General features: G+C 44.2%; 1 protein-coding gene across 7 annotated transcripts in view; it reads right to left on the bottom strand.

Annotated features, from left to right (window-relative positions):
- The window catches only part of LOC144687623 (uncharacterized), a 204,574-nt gene that overhangs the window by 118,447 nt on the left and 62,373 nt on the right, over positions 1–23,754 (bottom strand). For all 7 annotated transcript variants that reach the window (XM_078553977.1, XM_078553978.1, XM_078553981.1 and 4 more), the window contains exons 3-4: positions 5,548–5,663; positions 4,160–4,312 (exon numbers count right to left, since the gene is read on the bottom strand). In XM_078553977.1, coding sequence (XP_078410103.1) covers positions 4,160–4,312; positions 5,548–5,663 — 269 coding nt within the window. The remainder of the gene's footprint in view (positions 1–4,159; positions 4,313–5,547; positions 5,664–23,754) is intronic.

The raw sequence follows: 23,754 nt of genomic DNA, 5'->3' as shown, positions 1-23,754 counted from the left end.
AATTGGCAGAGGTAGCCATGAGCAAGAATTCATAGAGTGTATTTGGGACTGTTTCCTAGAACAATATGTTGTGGATCCAACTAGGGATCAGGCTATTTTGGATCTGGTAATGTGTAATGAGGCAGGTTTAATAAATGATCTCAGAGTAAAAGGTCCCCTAGGAAACAGTGACCATAACACAGTGGAATTTAGCATTCAATTTGAGAGTGAGAAACTTAGCTCAGAAACAACTGTGCTAAATTTAAATAAGGGTAATTACAAAGGAATGAGGGCAGAGTTGGCTGGAGTGGACTGGAAACGGAATTTAGCAGAAAAGACAGCTGATGAACAATGGCAGATGTTTAAGAAAATAGTTCATGACTCGCAACAAAGATATATCCCAGTGAGGAAGAAGGATTGTAGGAAGGGGATAAATCAACCATGGGTTAACCAAGGAAGTTAAGGATAGTATCAAAGTAAAAGGAAAAATATACAATATGGCAAAGATTAGTGGTAAGCCAGAGGATTGGTAAAGTTTTGAAAACCAACAGAAGATGACCAAAAAAATAAAAAAGAGGGAGAAAATAAACTTTGAGGGTCAACGAGCAAATAATATAAAAATGGACAGTAAGGGCTTCTTTAAATATATAAAAAGGAAGAGAGAAGCCAAAGTCAGTATGAGCCCCTTAGAGAATGAGGCTGGGGAAATAATAATGGGGAACCAGGAAATAGCAGAGGAGTTGAATAAATACTTTGCATCAGTCTTCACGGTAGAAGACACTAGTAGCATTCCAAAAATACTAAATAATCAAGGGGCAAAAGTGGGGGAGGAAATGAATACAATAACTATCACTAGAGAAGAAGTACTAGGGAAACTAATGGGGCTAAAGGCTGATAAGTCACCTGGACCTGATGGGTTGCATCCGAGGATATTAAAGGAAATAGCTGCAGAGATAGTGGATGCACTGGTAATAACCTTCCACGAATCCTTAGATCCTGGAAAAATCCCAAAGAATTGGAAAACTGCCAATGTTATTCAAAAAGGGAGACAAAAAGCAGGTCTGTCATTGGGAAAATGTTCTATTATAAAGGATGTAATAGCAGAGCATTTAGAAATGCATAATATAATCAAGCAGAGTTAGCATGGCTTCATGAAGGGGAAATCATGCCCGACAAATTTATTAAAATTTTTTGAGGAGGTAACAAGAAGGATAGATAAAGGGGAACCAGTAGGTGTAATATATTTGGATTTCCAAAAGGTGTTAAATAAGGTACCACACATAAGGCTGCTTAATAAGATGAGAGCCCATGGTGTTGGGGGTAGTATATTAGCATGGATAGAGGACTGGCTAACTAATAGCAGACAGAAAGTTGGGATACAGGGGGGCATTTTCAGGATGGCAACCTGTAACTAGTGGAGTGCCACAGGGATCAATGCTGGGTCCACAATTATTTACATTATATAATAATGACTTGGCTGAGGGAAATGAATGTACTCTCGTCAAGTTTGCGGATGACACAAAAATAGGTGGGAAGGCAAGTAATGAGGATGACACAAAGAGTCTACAGAGGATTATAGACAGGTGAAGTGAATGGGCAAAAATGTGGCAGATGGAATATAATGTGGGAAAATGTGAGGTTATGCACTTTGGCAGGAAGAGTAGAGGAGCTGAATATTACTTAAATGGAGAAAGACTGAAGAAGGCTGCAGCACAGAGGGATTTGGTGTTCCTCGTGCATGAATCCCAAAAGGCTAACATACAAGTTCAGAAGGTAATAGGGAAGGCAAATGGAATGTTGGCCTTTATTTCAAAGGGAAGGGAGTATAAAAATAGTGAAGTTTTGCTAAAACTATACAAGGCACTAGTTAGACCACACCTAGAATACTGTGAACAGTTTTGGTCCCCTTAGCTAGGAAAGATATACTGGCATTGGAGGCAGGCCAGAGAAGGTTCACTAGGCTGATCCCGGGGATGGAGGGATTTTCTGATGAGGAGAGGTTGAGTAGGTTGGGCCTGTACTCATTGGAGTTTAGAAGAATGAGAGGCGACCTTATTGAAACATATAAGATTCTTAGGGGCCTTGACAGGGTAGATGCTGAGGTTGTTTCCCTTGTGGGAGAGTCTAGGACCAGAGGGTGTAATCTCAGAGTAAGGGGTCACCCATTTAAAACAGAGATGAGGAGGAATTTCTTCTCTCAGAGAGTAGTGAATCTGTAGAATTCTTTACCACAGAGGACTGATGAGGTTGGGTCGTTAAGTATATTCAAAGCTGAGATAGACAGATTTTTAATCAGTAAGGGGATCAAGGGGTATGGGGAAAAGGCAGGAAAGAGGAGCTGAGGATTGATCTCATTGAATGGCAGAACAGACTCGATGGGCCAAATGGCCTACTTCTTCTCCTACATCACCTCTGTGCTGTTGTGAAACATGTCATCCCCCGCCAACATGGACGGATGATCCAGCGGGGGTGCAAGAGCCCAGCGGGATAGCCCGATAATGATATGCACATGTATTACAATGAGGTTCCTGATGACCGACGATGGGAAATGCGGCCCACCATCGGCATGCTGAGCGGACAATTACGACCTGCCTTCCCACCGTCGTGAAACCGATTGCGCCATATTTTTCACTCATGCTACCTATCATGCCTGCTACCAGCAGGCACAGAAAATTCTGCCCATTGATTCTGAATTGTGTTAAAGTAAAGGTTACAAAAAATGAAATCCTGTTGGTAATGTCTTCATTTGGAGGTTGTTCGGTAAATTAGGTTCTTTAGGTTTATGGATCTCCACAGGGATTATAACAATAGGGACAAATTCCGTTATGGCCCCAGGACATGCTAGTGTTCAAGTAGACGTTAGGCAGTAAATGACATCCTGACCAATATCAATCCCTCAATCAGCAACACTAAAAAACACATGTTATCAGGTCATTATCACGTTGCTGTTTGTGAGAGCTTGCTGTGCACAAATTGATTGCTGCATTTCCCATAGAACAACAGTGAGTACACTTCAAAAGTACTTCATTGGTTGTAAAGCACTTTGGCACATGCTGAAATCATGAAAAACGCTACATGAAGGCTTTCTTCACCAGAAAATAAATGAAGGAGAAAAAGGATCCACAGTTTCTACTTCTGTCTTTTCAGCAGTCACCCAACTTTACCACAGACTCATTGTTATCCCGTTTTAAAGTAGTTTATATGGCCAAGTATCCCAACTTGCTTCGCTTCAGCATTTTAGCCAGAGTTAATCTTGCCCCTGCATGTCAACAAAAGAGGCTAAGAGACTATGAATGCTGTAGTGTCCAAAACTATAGCTCCTAGCTCAAGAGTTGGCCGTTACCTAGATGAGAAAGCTGGTCGCTGTGGGACTGACATACCCCACTCTGGAAACTGTTCTCATTTGTAGATTTTGAATGCACCATCCAAGACCATAAGTAATCTAGAACTTTGATAGGATAGTCTTACGCAATCCTGAAGGTACTGACCATTTCTCCAGCCAAGATAAGAGTTGGAGGCACTATCCATTCGGTAAGCTAATACAGACGTAATTTATGGCTGGAAGGTAAAAACAGACACACATATATGCAACCATATGGTAGAGCGTTTCTCTTTGAAGGCTAGAGTTTATGTGATGATCAGAAGTCCAAAGCCAAGCAGGCAGCTTAAAGAGACAGGTCAGGTCAATCCTGAGTCTAGGGACAAAGTTGTATTACCTGCTTGTCACTTAATGTAATCTGGAGACAATTGTTTATAACACCGTGGAGTCAGTGTCTATTAAAACTTGTTGAATAAACCACTCTGGACGGAATCATGTGGAAGTTATTGTTTAAGAACTAATATTTTTGTTAGGTAAGAGTACTGATAGATATGGAACCAAGGTGTGTAAATGGAGCTCAGGTTCAGATCAGCTATGATCTAATTGCACGGCAGAACAGGCTCCAGGGGCTTGAATGACTCCAATTCTGTTGCTCCCTAGCCCAGGGTTATTGAAGTTGACTGTAGCCTCCCGACATCTGCCTTGGCAGTGATCCACACAGATTCTGAGTTGAATCTGGGGCCATCCTGCTCTGTAGTCACTCAGTTTCACAGCTCAGTATTGCCTTTAGGAGTGGAGCCTGTGGGTAAACTCAATTAAAAGATTAGGAGCAATACAACAGGAGAGACTAAAACATCTTACCCATGATGTCGTATGGAACATCAATCAATAGATCACCAAGTCCAACCGCAAATGGTTCCGCCCACAAAGGTAACCCAAGACAGCTGACAGCGGCGTAAGCCTGATAGATAAAAATGGGATAGAGAAAGACGATGTGGAGCGGCAGACGCTTACCTGCAATTGGAATAAAGAACTCAGTTCACCTATATGTCTATAATGGGAAGACTGGTCCTGAATGACCACACAGATCCTGTGGGAGATTGATCAAAACAACTTGCACTGAATAAAACTAGCACATGCTCAACTGCAGGCAGCTATAATTGAACCAACTTTACTTACACCTCCCCAACATAGGAGGAAACAGGGATGGCAGTTTAACAAAATGCTCAGAACTTGCAATGTACCACACAAACCTCAGAGAAACCGCATCAATGGCTGAAAACAACCATCTGCGCCATTTCTTCACAAGCCTCCTGCCAAACTCATGGGCAAGGGACTGGCTGATGCCCACGGATGTTCTGTCAGTACGTCCGGCACTGTTCCAGTGCCCATCACACTTTGAACATGAAGCTGTTGCACGTGCAAGTGATTTTAACCAGAGAGCCATAGACGTTGAGAGCACAGCAGGAGGCCACATGCCTGATTCGAAGTCAATGCTGCATCCCTGCCCAGTCCCTGCTTGTTGGGTCCTGCTTTGTAATTGGTCGGACTCACTTCCAGACCGACATTTTCTATCTCGAGGATGTTTTATAAAGCGTTATGACTCTTGGACTCCAAATCGTGCTACACACAGTAAACATGGAAATTTGCAAGATTTATCACAGGATGTGGTTCCGAGCCTCTTGTCTTGACCAGGGTGTCATAGAAATATCTAAAATAGAAGCTACAAATATTTCACCACGCAGAGTAAGACCTGTTGGGGTCGATGTTCAACTTGCTGCCCTGTGCTAAAACTGTTGATCAGCGCCTGTTATAGAAACCAGCTGGTTTTAATTTTCACTTAACTCAACAGGAATGAATACTGGGTGGTTTCTACAATGGGCTATTTCTGGAACAAGAATGGATCCATGAATACGATGAGAAAATGAGGTTATGGACAAGGATCCCTCTAAATTTTCTGCGTTGTGCATGGCCTATTTATTTCAATGCGCTGTACTTATAATTTTTTTGTGCAGTCATGCACATGCGGTATCCCAAACTTGTGAGCAATGTGTACGATACCTTCATCATTGCTGCGCAGTCGCACATGCGCACAGCTTGGAGGGAATATTGGTTTTGAAATGTTAGAAAGGGCTTTTTGGGGTCATGTTCCCAATGATTGTTACATTCATATGTATCCTCTCTCCCAAAGTTTTCGGTTCGTGTTTCATTTCAGGATTAATACCCGTGAGTTTATTTCCTTTCCTTACCCAGAAGCATCACTGTGCTCTGCGCGTGCCAAAAGTTATCCACGTCAGGCAAAAAGTAGGAAACAGCCTCTGTCGTCACCCCATGAATTATGGTCGCCAACCATAAGTACTTCCATCTGTTAAACACAGACATCAAGAGGAGAGTCGTTAACATCTGTGTGTCATAATCAGGGATTGGGCTATGCATGGTGAAATCTCCTTTGAGTTAACAGAATCAGAAGTAAAAATTCCACCAGCTAGTTTGCACATCATGAAGTCCTTGGATCCTAAGCACCAGGTGAAAACTTTGCTTTAAAAAAAGGACTAGGATATTGTAGGACATGAGTAATGTGGACACACATTTCCCTTTGGCTGCATGTAGAGAGATGCTACAATTCCACCATCCAAAGATATTTACTGGAAAGGGAGGCAGGTCAGATGTCACGGTTTCCTTCAGCTCTTAGCTTCTCTGCAATGCCTCTCTCTTGCCAGTAAGCAGCGGTTTTTACGAGATAAACTCTTAGCTTTGCGGCCATCGTGACTCCCTCATGCCTGCTTGTGAGAGTACAAATTCAGAGTTTTCACAGGGAAAGAATGAGAGGAAGAAGAGAGAGAGCGAGACAGAGAGAAATGAAGGAGGAAGGAGATATCAGGTTAGGTAGAGAGAGAAACAAAATGAAGGAAAAAGGCAGAATTGAAAGATTAAAGAGACAAAAATGAAGAAGGGAGTGGCAGACAAGCAGAAGTGATGTGGAATTCACACATTCACAATGAAGAATGAAAGTTTTTTTTTAAAAAACTTCCTATCTTGTCAAAAAAAATCTAAGAACTTCCATGTGGAACAGGTGTGAAGCTCAACAATGCTTTTGAACCAATGTTGAATGATTAAGGTCATAGTTTATTTCTGAACTGTAACAGCACAGATTGATTAATATTGAAAGTAGCATTGTTTTATTTCTCAACCAGAGACAGGCACTGCTGAAACTGCAGTTTGCAGCCCAATCACAATACCTGCACCCAAACCTCAGTATTTGCACCTGAATCACAGTATCTGCACCCGAATCACAGTATCACAGTATCCGCGTCTGAATCACAACATCACTGTATCTGCACCTGAATCATTATAACACAGTATCTGCACCCGAATCATAGTCTCTGCACCGAAATCACAGTGTCACAGTATCTGAACCTGAATCACAGTATCACAGTATCTGCACCTGAATCACAGTATCTATACCTGAATCACGGTATCACAGTATCTGCATCTGAATCACAGTATCTGCACTTGAATCACATATATCTGCATCTGAATCAAAGCATCTGCACCTGAATTACAGTATTTGTACGTGTGTCATTGTATCACAGTATCTGCACCCAAATCACAGTATCTGCACCTGAATCACGTATCTACATCTGAATCACAGTATCTGCAGAGGAAGCACAGTATCTACTCCTCAATCATAGTATCACAGTATTTAAGTCTGAATTACAGTATATGCACCTGAATCACAGTATCTACATCTGAATCACAGTATCTGCAGAGGAATCACAGTATCTGCTCCTCAATCATAGTATCACAGTATTTAAGTCTGAATTACAGTACATGCACCTGAATCACAGTATCTGCACCTGAATCACAGTATCTGCATCTGAATCACAGTATCTGCACCTGGATCACAGTATCTGCACCTGAATCACTGTATCACAGGCCATAATTTTACATCTCATGGGTGGGCGCACGCCCGACCCAAACGGATGTGAAATAGCACGAGATGACGTCAACATGTCTGAGGCGCAATGCCGAAAAGGAGGCCCCCAACTCTCCAGGGAGACTGTGATCTCCATTTGTCAGATGATTGGACCTGCGATCACCTCCAATTGTATGGATGGCCATCCTATGCCAGTGGCTCTGAAGGTCACAGTGGCCCTCAACTTCTATGCCTCTGGTTCATTCCAAGGTTCAGTGGGGGATCTGTGTGGAGTGTCCCAATCAGCTGCCAAAGTTGCATCAAACTGGTGACTGATGCTCTGTTCAGGCGGTAATGACATTTCTTCATTTCTGTACGGATGAGGCCAGCCAGGCTGAGCGAGCCAGAGGCTTTGCAGCGATTGCTGGGTTCCCCCGCATCCAGGGTGCCATCGACTGCACACATGTGGCCATCAAGACACCAGCGGGTCAGCCGGGTGCCTTTGTCAACAGGAAGGGGTTCCACTCAATGAACGTCCAGATAGTTTGTGACTACAAAGCACAGATTCTGCAAGTCTGTGCAAGGTATCCTGGCAGCTCCCATGATGCTTACATCCTCAGACACTCCCAGGTGCCAAGTCTGTTCACTGCTCCAGCCTGATTGGATGGATGGCTGCTGCGTGACAAGGGCTATCTGTTGAAAAGGTGGCTTATGATGCCTCTCTGCCAACCAAGAACAGAGGATGAGTAGCGTTATAACAGGAGTCATGCCTATACAAGGGCGGTGATAGAGACGGCTATAGTCTTCTGAAGATGCACTTCCGATGCCTGGACTGTTCAGGGGGAGCACTACAATACCCCCCAGAGTGGGTGTCACTGATAGTGGTTACATGCTGCAATCTCCACAATGTGGCACTGGCAAGGGGGGGACCCACTGGAGGAAGAGGATCTTGATGTAGCTCCACAGGGCACAGAGGATAAATTCAGTAGTGAGTCAGAAGTGGAGAACGGTGAGGAGAATGCTGAGGGCTTGAGGCCAGACCTTGGTAACCTCCAAGGAGGCAGGGACACCAGGGATGCCTTGATCCAACGCTCCTTCAGCTAGGCTGGCAGAGATCCACTCCCACCTCAAGCCAGGGCTGCCGCCTCCATCCCGGATGTCTGAAATGACCTTTTCCTTTGAACCTAAAGCCCACTCAGTGCCTGTGTAATAAAGTTTAAAGCCACTCACGTCTAGCATGAGATACTGGCACACCCTGCCACTCACGTCTAGCATGAGATACTGGCACACCCTGCCACTCACGTCTAGCATGAGATACTGGCACACCCTGCACCTACAAAACAGGTGAAGCATACTCAGGCCATTAACACAAAAGAAAAAATTATATTATGCTGGCACTCACATTAAATGAACATAAAAATAAAAGGTGTTAATGGTCACATCAGTAAACAGATTAACAAAACATGGCAGAACAGAAGATCACCCGTGAACACTCCCTTTTGTGCTCATGATGCCTTAAACTTAGGTTTGTGAGTGCCACGAGTTGTTGCCCACACCCCCTCCCCTCACTGGCAGTGGCATTGGAGACAGCCTGCTGACTCTACTGTCCTGTTGGCCTTGATGACCTTGGCGGTTGTCCTCTGGCCAGTGGAGCCTGTGCTGGCCCCGCCTGGGAGGGAGCGGCCAGTGCCACGGCTGGTATCTCCCCAGTAATCGCAGCCTCATAAGATGCCATGGTCACTGGCAGAGGGGTGGAGGAGCTGTTATCCAGAGCACCCTGAGAGGAGCCCGCAGACATGGCAAGCAGCTCATGCGCCAATGTGAGGTTACTCTGGACTTCCCTGCTCACCATTGAAGGAAGGGCACCTAGCTGGGGTACTGGGTGCCTCATCCATCTCCCACACTGGCACTGACTTCCTGAGGTCATTGCCTGTGTGAGGGCTTGCAGGTCCAAGTGCAACCCCAGGAACCCCTGATTCTGTTCCTCTCCATGAGAGTTCTCACCTCTCAATGGAGGAGTCAGTGCCCTTGGCCATGAGGGTCAACGCAGTGCTCATGCTCTGCATGGACTCCTCCACAACAGAGACCATGGCACGCAAACCCTCATGGATCTCCACCAGATCCTCCCACATATCCCTCTGGACATCCAGAATCTGCCGCCTAATGGACAACTCCAGAGGCTCATCATCTGCCTTTGACTCAGCATCATCCTGGTCTCCAGCAGTCCTCTGACTGCCGGCGCCCTGGGCACTCTCTGCCTCCGCCTGCGCCTCAAGCAAGTGTGAAGTGCCCTCACAAGTGTGAAGTACCATGCACAATATCTGCACCTGAATTACAGTATCTGCACTTGAGCCACAACATCACAATATTTGCGCCTGAATCACAGTATCTGCACTTGCATCACAGTATCATAGTATTTGCACCTGTATCAGGGAGGGAGGGGAGAGGAAGGCGTGTTTGATGGTGACTTCACGATGGAGGTGGTGGAAATGGTGAAAAATGATCCATTGAATACGAAGACTGGTGGGGTGGAAAGTGAGAACAAGGGGGATCCTATCGTGGATCTGGGATGGTGGGGGGTGGGCGAGAGCAGGAATGCAGGAAATGTGGTGGACAAGGTGGCGAACCATGTCAACCGCAGCTTGCTATTTTCTTTTAATCATGCTAAATCACATCCATGATCCTGCACTCACTCACATCTCTTTCTCCTCTCCCTTATTTCTGTCCATTATTTCTCTTCATTTCTATCTTTCCTCTGTTTCTGTCTCCTCTTCCTTTACTTCTCTCAATGCTTTTATTTCTATCACTGTCATTGTTTATTTCTGTTCTTCCTCTCTCCTCTCAGCTTTATTCTCCCCTGTTTTCCCTTTTTTAACTCTTTTGTTTATTACATCCTCCTTTTTGTTCTCTGCAGCGGTGAAGGGCTGCAGCATCGAACTGACTCAGTTCAAGGGGGTCATCAACTACAGTTCAATGTGAGTAGTGACTATGTCAGGGAGCTTTGTGAAGTGACTTTGGCGTGATGGTGGTCACTTCCTTTCATTATCATCGCCAACTGACAGGTGGCTGGTGAAAAAACTTTCTGAACAAGCTGCTCATAAAAGTGCTTCTACATCAAGACATTGTTTCCTGGTTATCAACTGTGTTGGTTGGATCTCAGGATTAATTGTGTAAATTTACATCACATGTACAGCACTGAAGTGGTCCTAACTGCAGAAGATGGTGCTTCTGGCCCACACGAGCTCTACTCCTGTTATCATGGTTTGATCTCGGGATTTGTTGGCTTCTTATTCTAGGAGAGATCTTGTTGGAGGCAATGGTCTTCTGTTCACAAACTTTTATTTACCTACTTGTCATGAAGAGATATTAATGTATAGCATGTTATTGGATTTTTTTTTAACATAGAGGTTTAGTCTGCATCTGTGTGTGTGTGTGTGTGTGTGTTAATTGGATTAAAGCCAGCTAGCCTGGGTGCTTTGATGTATAGTAGTTTTGAGATGTTAACAGTAAGGTAAAGGGTGCATTTACATTTTGTTGAATAAACAAGTCAAAGACTGGGGGTGAAATCTTGCACCTAGCTAGGAGACACCAAGCAATATGTTTATATTACTAATAAAATTGGTCCAATGAAAGGGGTTCAAAGGTCCTGGTGATACAATGAAAATTTACATTCAAAGGGGAAGGCTGGGTATAATAGAAAGGAGTTTTGTGTGTACAGGTCAGAGTATTGTAATATCTAAGCAGCTGTAAGCCTGCAACTGTCTGCAAAGGAACCACATTGAAAGGAACCTCATTTGAATTAATAAGGTGAAAATGCTTTGCTGGTGTCTGTTTAAGTTGACTGGTTATTGTTGCCTTAGTAGAGATTAATTTGAGAATTTATTAAAAGTTATGATAGTAGTAATTTGTAGCATGTGTTATATTTAATTTGTTGTAAATTAATAAATGTTTCATTTAGTTTGATATAAAAACCTCTCAAGAAATGGTGGCCTTATTCCTGAATTTAGAGCTGCAACTCAAAACATATCAACTGGAAATATAGATTAGGACAGTTATTTAAAGTTTCCCTCTGGGATTTTAAATAACTCAGCCTTTACCAACTGCCGTGTCATAACGTACTAACTATTTAGAAAGGTTAAATAAAACCAAGACATAGCTATAGCTACTCCCTGAGATGCTACTCAGTCATCTTCTCTCAGTGAGTGACATCATTGTGACATTGCTCTTTACGCACATGCTTGGCAGCTATCATTGGAGTTAACCCTTTACTCTATACTCTCAACCTCTTCATGTAAACCAAGCAGAAAACCTTCTATTCTTTTCTCCTTTACGTGTTTATCTAGCATAGTCTTAAATTCAATTATGCTACTTTCCTTGACTGCTCCCTATGGTTGCGAGTGCTATATTCTGAAGAAATAAAGACGTTTCTCCTGAAATCCCCATTGAATTTATCAGTGACTATCTTATATTTTTTGCCCCCTCACTTTAGTCTTCCCCTACAAATGGAAACAACTCTTTGTCTGCCTGTTCAAACCTTTTTGATATATTAAAGACCTCTGTCAGATATAGAGCCTAAGACCCACCTATAATTACTCAGGCCTGAACCATACCCACATCAAAAAGTCAAAGTTGGTAGCCATTAAGCCATGTTACTAAATCAGGCCAGGTTTTTCCACCCATTGACTAAGAATGAGCAGATTCCAATCCATGGGACACAAACTTATCTGTGCACCAAATGCCGTCAAGGACAGTGGCATTCAGTGTGTTGGCTGTGGATATTTGCAGCTCACCCCTCTGTCACTCTGCCTTCAGATGAAGTACAGCAATAGAGGGTTAAATCCAAACCTCCTTACACATGCTTTCCGCAGCGCAAAGAAATCTAATGTCTGCAGCCAACCTCCTGTGCCCAAGCAATGTTGGAAACATGTCTGACGCCAGCCATGTTGTTTTGGGTGCCATAGAGACATCCCTGACTGGTCACCTAAAACAGATGTTTTAATGAATTAACGAATATGTTAATAAAGGGCCTCATGGTTGTTTTACCACCCACACCAGTAATTGGTTAGCCCTGAACCCAGGCAGTGTTAGGCCTGCTGAGTTCAAGATTGCCTTGCCTATATGTGACCTAACTGCAGCAGGCTTTAAAGAGAATAAAAATACTTACCTTAATGTGGACCCAGAAGGAACAGAAGTGCTACTCCTGATCCAGGTTAAAACAACACATTTCTGCTGTAGTTGGACTGGAAAATTTATGCAGAGAAATACCTTTGACCACAAGTTGATCAGGCAGTGGTTGGCACATAATGTCTTAGAGGCCCTGTGGGGAAAAGGAGAGGGTGGATCCTGTGGGATGGTTCCCCGAGCAGACTGTCAAAGCTTTTTGGCAGAATACCTCATCGCCAGAACTTTCCAACAAGCACCAAGACGTAGCTTGGCTGGTGGTGAGAAAGGCCCTCCCCGTCAGATCCTTCCTACACGCCAGGAGTCTCACCCCCTCGGCACGTTGCCCTCGAGGTGGCTGTGGTGGGGAAGAGACCGTTATTCACCTCCTGGTGGATTGTGCCTTTGCAAAGAAGGTCTGGAGAGAGATGCAGTGGTTTCTGTCGAGGTTCACCCCGAGCAGTTCTGTGACACAGGATTCTGTGCTCTACGGGCTGTTCCCAGGGACACACACTGAGACAAACATCAACAGCAGCTGGAGGATCATCAACTCGGTGAAAGGCGCTCTTTGGTCTGCCCGAAACTTGTTGGTCTTCCAGCACAAAGAGTTGTCCCCGACCGAGTGTTGCAGACTGGCACATTCCAAAGTCCAGGACTACGTGCTGAGGGACGCACTAAAGCTTGGGGCAGCCGCCGCAAAGGCGCAGTGGGGAAGGGTCGCTGTCTAAGACCTTTCTGCTACAGTGCACCGAGGGGCTGGGAACTGTTTAAATCCCCTCGGGCTGTACAGCTGAAAATGAATGTCTGCAAATGATTGTAATATTCATTTATTGTATTGATGCATTTCGTGATACACGTTGTAAAAGTTGAACCTGATTATATTTTTGTGATGGTGATTTTGAAATGGTTTGAAATGTTGTTGAAGATATTTTGTGAATAAAGTATATTTTTGCAAAAAAAAAATGGGTGTAAATGACTTAATCGCTATTGTACTTTCTGTAACAACCATTTTAAAATGTTTGTCATGTTCCTTTGATTGTATTGAAGCACTTCAGGGTGCAACATGATCCATGTAAAAAACTTGAATATTATTGCACTTTCTGTGATGGCCATTTTGAAATGTTTTGTGATGTTCTTTCAGATATTTTACGAATAAAGTGTATTTTTGCAAACAAAAATGGCTGTATGTCTGACACTAAATGTACTTTGCGATTATCAAGAGTATTTATTATATTGAGGTACGTCCTCAGAGTGGAATATGCTGTATAGAGAAAAGTTGAATTCTATTGCACTTTTTGTAATCTTCAATTTGAAATGTTTTTTCCCTCGGGCTTGTATGCCTGACATGGAACATATATCCTAAATAACAAAAGAATTACAATTGCATTGAGGTATCTAGGAGTGGAACAATCTGTATGGAGATAAGTCGAATTTTATGGCAGTTACTGTAATTTTCAAGTTGAAATGTTTTGGAATGTACTTTTATAAACTTTATGAATAAAGTATATTTTTCGGGAAAAAGTTGACTCACTTGATTGCCACTCAAGCTGGCTGACCTTGTTATCCCTTTACAGCCTGCCTTTGGAGTTTGTGACTGGTGCCCACACGTCATTGATACTATGCCAGGCTAATTGCTGCAGTCCTGTCCCTGTCCTCATCAGGTGTGCCCAGCATGTGTTTAGTGTTTTGTGCCTCAATTTGGCCACAATGTCATTTCTTGGCCCATGTGTCCCTGGATGTCCATCTTAATCTCCAGATAGAGGTATTGACAAGAGAAAGGAATGGGAGGGTGGTCTTTGCGGAACTCTCGGTTAGCCGCTATTACTACCCGAGTGTGAGGTTTACTCTCTCTCCCAAACTACTCACTTTCTCATTAAGGGGAGGAGGGAGGGACTCTTGACACTGGAGGGAGCTGAAGGGACTAAAAGCTGGCAGTGCGTGTGTGATAAATCAGAGGAAAATGTCACTGTGTTTTATGTCAATGATAAAGTGAGCAGATTAGGCCTGAGGGAGTCTGCATCTGTCAAAGCACTAAAAGGTGAGTGTATGTGTATGAATGAATGGTTAATTAAGATTATGTGAGAATGTATGACTATGTGAATGTTTGTGTGTATATGTGTGTGTGCGTGTGTATATGTGTGTGTGGTGTGTGTGTGTTAATGGTGTGTGTATGTTGGTGTGTTGTTGGTGTGTGTGTATGTATGTATATATGTATATATATGTTGGTGTGTGTTGTATGTGCATGTGTGCATGTGGTATGTTGTGTGTGTTGTTGGTGTGTGTGTCTCGATGTGTGTGTGGTATATCTGTGTGTGTGTGTGCCTTTGAGAGTAAGAATAGAAAAGGGTTGAGTGAATCTTAACCTTTTGCGACAGTGTAAAGCGGGTGATAATGATTAGGAAGCTTGGTTTACATCTTTCTTAATATTTATTTTCATTGACTTCAGTGTTGAACCACAATCTACCCCAGTGACTATGAGAACACCACACGTTGCTGAAGTTGTTCTCTCACACCTTCCTGAGTGACTGCTGTGGGAGGGTTTCTTCACGGAGCAAAGCGTTATAATCAGTTCATGTTCCGGGTGAGTTACTCAGGGCTGAGCCTTCGTCTGGAATACACCCTGAGGCAAGGGAAAGGGAATAAGCATTGAACCCAGTCTGGTGACATTGAGCTGGCGTTCAATGTCACCAAGAAAGAAAAATTCCATTTTCTGCAGATTGTCTTTCCCGAGCTGTTGCTTGCAAATCTCTCCAACCTTAATTATTTTTGAAGTCCATTCACTGTTGTAAAATGGGGAAATGTGGGGCAATGTGTGGTAGCTGAATTGTTACCAAAGAGAGAGTGAGAAAACTGGTTGGGGGGTTGGGGGGGGGTGGTGGGGGTGGTCAAAAGAAGAAGCTTCCAGGGTTTCGGTAAAATTCAGACAATGTACTTAATAGTGACGATTTGGTAACCCTTCTCATTGCCTTATGTAAAAGTATTACATAATTATCAAAAGGAACCAGAGAAATGAGGAGGATTGTTTTACATAGTAAGATGTTATAATCTGGAAAGCATTACCTGAAAGGCTATTGGAAGTAGATTCAATAATAACTTTCAAAGGGGAATTGGATCAATACTTCAAAAGGAGAAAAAACGCAGGGTTATGTGGACACTATAAAAACCAGGCCTCGCTTTCTTAGAGCAGAGAAGGGTAGGGGGGAGATTTAATAGAGGTGTTCAAAATTATGAGTGGTTTTGATTGAGTCAATAAAACACAGTGGCAGGAGGATCAGTAACCAGAGGACACAGATTGAAGATAATTGGCAAAAGCACCAGAGGGCAGGTAAGGAGTATTCTTTTTATGCAACAGGTTGTTATCATCTGGTACTTTCTGTCCAAAAGAATAGTTGAAGTAGATTCAATAGTAACTTTCAAAATTGGATATATACATGAAAGGGAAAAGAGGTTGCAGGGTTATGGGAAATGAGTGGAGAACTAATGGGATCACTCTTTCAAATGGGCTGAGTGGCCTCCTTCTGTGTTGCAAGATTCTATAATGATACTAAACTTTCCTAATATTCAGAAGCACAAAACTGATGTTTGCCACAGAACGTTGCACATTGTATGATTGGAAATGTAATGTAATACAAATTGAGACTGTGAAGGATGCAGTTCTGTACCACAGGCAGGCTTGCTGCCCTAAGGGTTCTTACTCTTGTATACAGTGGTCATGCTGCTTTCAGATATCCAAGATGTAGGTGCAGACTGCTGCTCCCATCGGTGTCCAGGGTACCTTTCCACTGAATGGCATTTTGTTAATTTCACGTTAGTTTTGCAGATTCAATGACAAGCCGACATGACCTGGGTTCCTTTAAAATGAAATTGATGAGCAGACAGGAAATTATACAATTATACAGCAAAGAAGGAGACCATTCTGTCTATCATGCCTGTCCTGCTTCACAAGAGTCAGTCAATTAGTCCCACTCCCCTGCTTTTTCCCCATATCCCATAAAAGTTACCATTGATTCTGCTTCCACATTCGAACAATGAGACATACTGAAAATCCCTCGTAGCTAATACTTGGCAATAATTAATTAACTGTGAAGCGCTTTGGGTCATTATGAGGACAGGAGAGGAGTTGTATAAATACAAGTTTTTTCTCAATTCAGAGGGAACTCTAGTGGGACCTCTCTTCTCACCTTGTGGTCTTGTTTATTCAACCTTGCTTTTGGAGAGGTGTATTTTGGTGTTGAGCAGCAACACTAGCGAATCACTAGGTGGAATTTTCCAGTTCCTCCCCACCACCCCACCACCCCCTGCGGTGGGTGAGTGGGGAGCAATGGGGCAGGACCTGAAAGATCAGTTTCCTGTTGGTGTGAAATGATGGTGGGAACTTCCACTACTGCCCATCCTGGCACGAGGACGGCGTGAAACTGTTTTGCATTCCGTTAAGGGGATGCAGATGAAGCCCTGACCAGAATCGTTCCCCCACCCCACTGCCCAATAGCCCGCACCACCAATGGGATATCACGTCGGTCCAGAACACACCTGGACCAACGTGGCATGGCGATGTTGGGACTTAGCTGAAGAAGGCATGGGGTCGCCTCCAGAGTTTCTTATGGAAGATGGGGGCCTCCAGCGACCGGATCCTGGGACACCACCTGCACCAGCGGGTAGGTGAGCATCAACCACATGGATCTTCTCACCGCAGCGGTTTCCAGCAGGTGGGTGCTCAAGCTGCAGGTGGCTGGCTGCATGAGGTATTGTTGGGCTGCAATGGGCTGTGCTGGGGGTGGTGGCGGGGGATTAGACTGGGGGCAGGGGGGGCAGAGGAATGAAGAGGTGGGGCAGCTGGCGGGTGCTAGGAGGTTAGGGGTGGCAGGGGATGGTGAGAGATGGGAGGCATTCTCAGAGAGTCGGTGATAGGAAACGACAGTGGCAGTTAAAGGGCGGTGTGGGAGCTGGTAGGGTGTGAGGGTGAGGGGCCTGTGATGTCGGGTGAAGGGCGCTGAGGGTTGTTGGAGGGGATGCAGAATGAGAAGCAGATTCTGAGGGTCAGCAGAATGATGGGGGGCAGATCAAATGTGATGGGGTGGGCTCCTTGGGAAGGTAGGGGACTTGCACATTCACCTGCACGGGACAGAGAGTACATACGACCATATGAATTAGGAGCAGGAGTAGGCCATTCGGCCCCTCAAGCCTCTCCACCATTCAATAAGATCATTGTTGATCTGATTTTAACCTCATTTTCCTGCCTACCCCCGATAACCTTTCACCCCCTTACTTATCAAGAATCTATCTACCTCCGCCTTAAAAATATTCAAAGACTCTGCCTCAACCACCTTTTGAAAAAGAGAATTCCAAAGTCTCACAACGCTCAGAGAAAAAAAATGTCTTCATCTCTGTCTTAAATAGGTGACCCCTTATTTTGAAACAGTGACCCCCTAGTTCTAGATTCTACCACAAGAGGAAACATCCTCTCCACATCCACCCTGTCAAGTGTCTTCAGGATCTTCTATGTTTCAATCAACTCACCTCTTACTCTTCTAAACTCCAGCAGGTACAAGCATGGCCTGTCCAGCCTTTCCTCATTAGACAACCTGCTCATTCCAGGTATTAATCTAGATAAACCTTCTCTGAATTGCTTCTACTGCATTTACAGCTTTCCTTAAATAAGAAGACCAATACTGTACACAGTATTCCAGATGTGGTCTCACCAATTCCCTATATAACTGAAGCGTAACCTCCCTGCTCTTGTATTCAATTCCCCTCGCATTAAGCGATAACATCCTATTAATTTCCCCAATTACTTGCTGCACCTGCATACTAACCTTTTGCAATTTATGCACTAGGACACCCAGATCCCTATGCACCTCAGAGCTCTGCAATCTCTCACCATTTAGATAAGATGCCTCTTTTTTATTCTTCCTACCAAAATGGACAACCTCACATTTTCCCACATTATACTCCATTTGCCAGGTCTTTGCCCACCCACCTAACCTATCTATATCCTTTAGCCTCCTTATGTCCTCTTCACAACTTACTTTCCTATTGGCTAATGGGGGAGGGTTGAAGGGGTAACCATGGGGAGGTCAAACTTGATTCCTGGGGGTGGTCAATGGTTATGGGCAGGGGGGAATGTGAGTGACAGGGGGAGGGGAAAAGGTATTAGGCTGCACATCGAAGGTTGGCTGCAAGCAACTATGCAGAGCCTTGTGGTGGAGGTCTCGAGATGCTGCATGGGATTTGGATCATCGGGGCTGGATGGAAATGCAGGTCAGCACAACTGGACAAATGAAGGGGAACCCCAGCATGTAGTACTGACAATGCTAGGGCGTTGGACCAGATAAGAGTGTGAAGGGCAGTGGGCACATGGCTCACAAAGGACCTGGCAAATAGTTTTCTCTCCCTGTACATGTATGATTCCAGGGGACATAGACCCAGCCTAGGGTGTCCCTCGGAAGATTGTGGTAGGGGGGGAGGGGGGGGGTAGGTTTTTTTTTATTCACAGGATGTGGGCTTCGCTGGCTGGTCCAGTATTTATTGCCCATCCCTAATTGCCCTTGAGAAGGTGATGGTGAGCCGCCTTCTTGAACCGCTGCAGTTCATGTGATGTAGGTACACCCACAGTGCTGTTAGGGAGGGAGGTCCAGGATTTTGCCCCAGCGACAGTGAAGGAACGGCGATATATTTCCAAGTCAGGATGGTGAGTGACTTGGAGGGGAACTTGCAGCTGGTGGTGTTCCCATCTATCTGGTGCCCTTGTCCTGCTAGATAGTAGTGGTCGTGGGTTTAGAAGGTGCTGTCTAAGGAGCCTTGGTGAGTTCCTGCAGTGCATCTTGTAGATGGTACACACTGTTGCTACTGTGTATCAGTGGTGGAGGGTGTGAATGTTTGTGGAGGTGGGGCCAATCAAGCTGCCAGTTTTGTCCTAGATGATGTCAAGCTTCTTGAGAGTTGTGGGAGCTGCACTTATCCAGGCAAGTGGGGAGTGTTCCATAACACTCCTGACTTGTGCCTTGTAGATGGTGGACAGGCTTTGGGGAGTCAGGAGGTGAGTTACTCACTGCAGGATTCCTAGCCTCTGACCCGCTCTTGTAGCCACAGTATTTATATGGCTGGTCCAGTTCAGTTTCTGGTCAAGGGTAACCCCCAGGATGTTAATAGTGGGGGATTCAGCGGTTGTAATGCCATTGAATGTCAAGGGGTGATGGTTAATGTAGTAATTATGGTTTCATTTCATGTGTAATGTACCTTTAAGAATAGTCCTTGTTATGTGAGATCACAGGATCTGTAGTAACCAATAGGACAATAGCACGGACTACCTCAGCAGTCAGTGTAGAGATAGAGTTGAAGTTGAAAGCACACATGTAGTTGCTGCTGGGCATATTGTAAATAAACTTAATGTTTCCACCCAAGAAGTGTCTGTGGAATGACTATCGTTAATAGCACAACTTGGTCACTCTACAACAAACTGGCATTGAGGATAAAACAGGATTGAACAGAAGAAATCAAGTTAAAACGAAATCGGCACTGTACCCCACCCAGTGAGTATAAGTAGCAAGCTCAGTTATTGAAGAAGTTATCCACTCTCAAAATGCCTCAAATTGGGAGAATTGGTTCTTTTGAAACTGCCACAGACTATTGGTCTCAATACGTAGAATGCCTCGCGTTCTTTTTTCAAGCGAACGAGATTATGGGGAAGAGAAGAGGTGAGCAATCCTCTTGAGTACTTCTGGGAGCAAAACCTACAGCTTGATTTGAAGTTTGACAGCACCCAGTGCCCAAGATTCAAAGAATTGGTGGACCTCGTGAAGGGTCACTTTCAACCAAAGCCCTCAGTCACGATGCAGAGGTTCAGATTTAATTTTTTTTAAAAATTCATTCATGGAATGTGGGCATTGCTGACTAGGCCAGCATTTATCACCCATCCCTAATTGCCCTTGTTCAGAGGGCATTTAAGAGTCCACCACATTGCTGTGGGTCTGGAGTCACATGTAGACCAGGTCAGGTAAGTACAACAGATTTCCTTCCCTAAAGAGCATCAGTGAACCAGATGAGTTTTTACAACAATCAGCAAATGGTTTCATGGCCATCATCAGACTTTTAATTCCAGATTTTAATAGAATTCAAATTCCATCTGCCATGGCGGGATTTGAACTCAGGTCCCTGAGTATTACCCTCGGTTTCTGGATTATTAGCCTAACAATGATACCACAACACCATCACCTCCCCTCCCCTATTAATTTGCGAAATAGAGCCCCGGGTGAGACAATTGCATGCTAGGTGGCAAATTTGAAGCAGCTAATGGAATATTGTGAGTTTGGTATGACTCTGAATGGCACGATCATAGATCATTTAGCATGTGGTGTGAAAGAGGGCACTATTCAGAAATGATTATTGTCCAATGTGAATCTGGATTTCAAGAAGGTGCTAGAGATAGCGCTGACCATGGAAAGCACAGTAAGAGATTCAAAAGCAATACAGAGTGTGCACCGTCCTCCACCTCAGGCAGGAAACCTCAGCCGAAAGAGACGTGAAAAAGCGAGACTCCGCCGAGAAGCAGAAAACAGCCGCAGCTAGCCGAAGAATAAAGAAAAATAACTTAGCAGTGAAATCAAAGACTGATTGTTTCCATCTCTATTAAAATTAGTCCTATGGCAATTGGCATTTTAAAGAAAGTGAATGCTACTATTGTCATAGAAATGGACATATGATGAGGCAATGCAAGGAAAGATTCAAGCAGGCTTGTAAACAAAAGAAGAAGCCCAATGGATTCTACAAAGTAGAAGAGCCTGAAACAACAAATTCAGGCATTTACTCGTCGTTTAATCTGAAAGTTGGAAAGACGGGACCAATATTTGTCACAGTGAAAGTAAATGGCAAACCTGTTAGAATGGAAACTCTTTCGAGTTATCAACAGTCACAGATTGCAACTCGTTCGAGTACAATCACGGTTTCCGGGAGTGGGACATGAACCCACAACCCTCTGATTCAAAGGCGAGGGTGCTATGAACTGAGCCACAGCTGACACCTCAAAGTGGACACGGGAGCTTCCACTACAGTAACTGGGGAACATACCTTCAGGTATTTGAATAATAGTGAACATCAACCAAGTTTAGAAGAAACAGACGCCAAGCTAAAAATATATACGGGTGAAGATATTCAAGTAAGAGGCATAAGCAGAGTAACTGTCCATTATGGAAGCCAATCAGCAAAGCTACCCTTGATGGTGGTAGCTAGTGAAGGGCCAAGCCTCCTGCTTAAAGGAGATTAAGTTAGAATGGGCTGAAATTTTCCAGTTGAGAGCAAGTGGGCTACCAGAGCTACTTAGAAATTTCTCCACCGTTTTCAATGATGAACTGGGGAAAATCCAGGGCCTACAGGCCAAGATTCATGTGGATCCAGAAGGTGAGACAGGTACCATATGCCTGCGAGAAAAAGTCGACATTGAACTGAACAAATTAGAGAAACTGGGCATTATACAACTTGTTCAGTTGTAACCCTGTGGGCAGCACCCACAGTCCCCATCCTTAAACCTGACCAAAGCATCCAAATTTGTGGAGACTACAAACTTATGGTTGATAAAGTAGCCAAGATAGACGGGCACCCCATTCCAAAAACTGAAGACCTGAATGCCAAGCTGGCAGGAGGGACAACATACAAGTGTACTATGACAAAGCTTGACATGAGTCATGCTTATCAAGAACTAGAGTTGGATAATGCCTCCTGGGAATTTGTCACAATTAATACCCACAAAGGGTTGTACCAATATACACAATTGCCTTTCAGTGTCTCTCCTGCTTGTACCATCTTTCAGAGAACAATGGAAAGCTTACTGCAGGGACTGCCCCAGGTTGTAGTCTATTTAGACAATGTATTGATGACAGGATTCATTGAAAAAGAGCATTTGGCAAACTTAGAAGAAGCCTTAAAATGTTTCTTGCAAGCTGGACTGCGTTTTATAAAAGAAAAGTGCACGTTCCAAGCGAGGGAGGTGATCTATTTGGGTCACCGGGTAGATTCATAGGGCCTCAACCCAGTTGAGGAGAAAGTGAGAGCCATAAGATCAGCATCTACGCTAAAGAACACCTCAGAGCTCAAATCATTCCTAGGAATGATCAACTATCATAGGTGGTTCTTACACAATTTGCCTACAGTGCTGGTCCCCATGCATTCTCCACTCAAAAAGAACCAATGTTGGTCTTGGGAGGCAGCCCAGAAAGAAGCTTTCATAAAGGTGAAACAATTGTGCACTCGTCCAATCTATTAGTGCATTATGACCAGGCGAAAGAATTGGCGCTGACATGTGACGCATCTCCCTACGGAGTGGGTGCAGTGCTCTCTCATCGGATGGATAACAGCATGAGCGACCAATAGATTACTTATCAAGAACGCTCACCACAGCAGAAAAGGGATACTCACAGATAGAAAAGGAAGGCCTGTCCATCATCTTTGGTATCAAGAAATTTCACCAGTACATACTTGGCCGCCATGTTACAATTGTTGCAGACCACAAAACATTGCTAGAACAAGGCTATATCATCCATGGCTTCAGCAAGAATACAACGATGGGCTTCAATTCTGGCAGCATTCGAATTAATACACTTTCTTACATAGGCCTGGCAATCAAATCGCAAATGCCGATGCCCTTAGTCGTTTGCATTTACAAGAAAATGATGAGCGCGTCCCAATTCCACAGGAACTTGTTTTACTGTTAAATTTCTTAGATTCCTCGCTGGCGTGTGCTCGACAGATCAGAGACAGGACAAGTGCTACATGGTTGGTCACAGGAACCCATATCCGATGAAATGAAACCATACTTCAACAGAAGACAGGAAATAACCAGCCAGAATGGCATCTTTTTGTGGGGAGCACGAGTGATAGTTCCTCCAAAGGGAAAGGAGCCACTTTTGATTGAACTACACAGGGCCCATCCAGGAATTTCCCTTATGAAGACCATAGCACGCAGTTATCTATGGTGGCCTGGGATGGATGGTAAAATAGAGAGCTTAGTAAAGCACTGTGTGCTATGTCAGCAAAAGTTGCCAGTGACAGCTCTGTTAAACCCATGGGAGTGGCCAGGTAGACCCTGGGTGCAGTTACACATTGACTACATTGGACCTTTCCTGGGAACAATGTTTTTGATCATTGCTGATGCCCATTCAAAATGGTTGGATGTATATGAGGTGAAGTGACCAATGTCGGCCACTACAATTGAGAAACTACGTCAGAGTTTTGCCATTCACGGACTACCAGGAGTAGCCGTTTCCAATAACAGCACGGCTTTCACAAATGCTGAATTTCAACAGTTTTCAGCCTCAACGGTATCACTCATGTGAAAATGCACCCTTTCTCAAATGGCCGAAAGGGCAGTTCAAATGTTCAAGGCAGGCAT

Source organism: Cetorhinus maximus, chromosome 12, assembly GCF_964194155.1.
Source record: "Cetorhinus maximus chromosome 12, sCetMax3.hap1.1, whole genome shotgun sequence".
In the NCBI taxonomy this organism is placed as follows: domain Eukaryota; kingdom Metazoa; phylum Chordata; class Chondrichthyes; order Lamniformes; family Cetorhinidae; genus Cetorhinus; species Cetorhinus maximus.
Note: the sequence above shows the minus strand (reverse complement) of the source record. Positions and strands in the feature narration are given on the sequence as shown.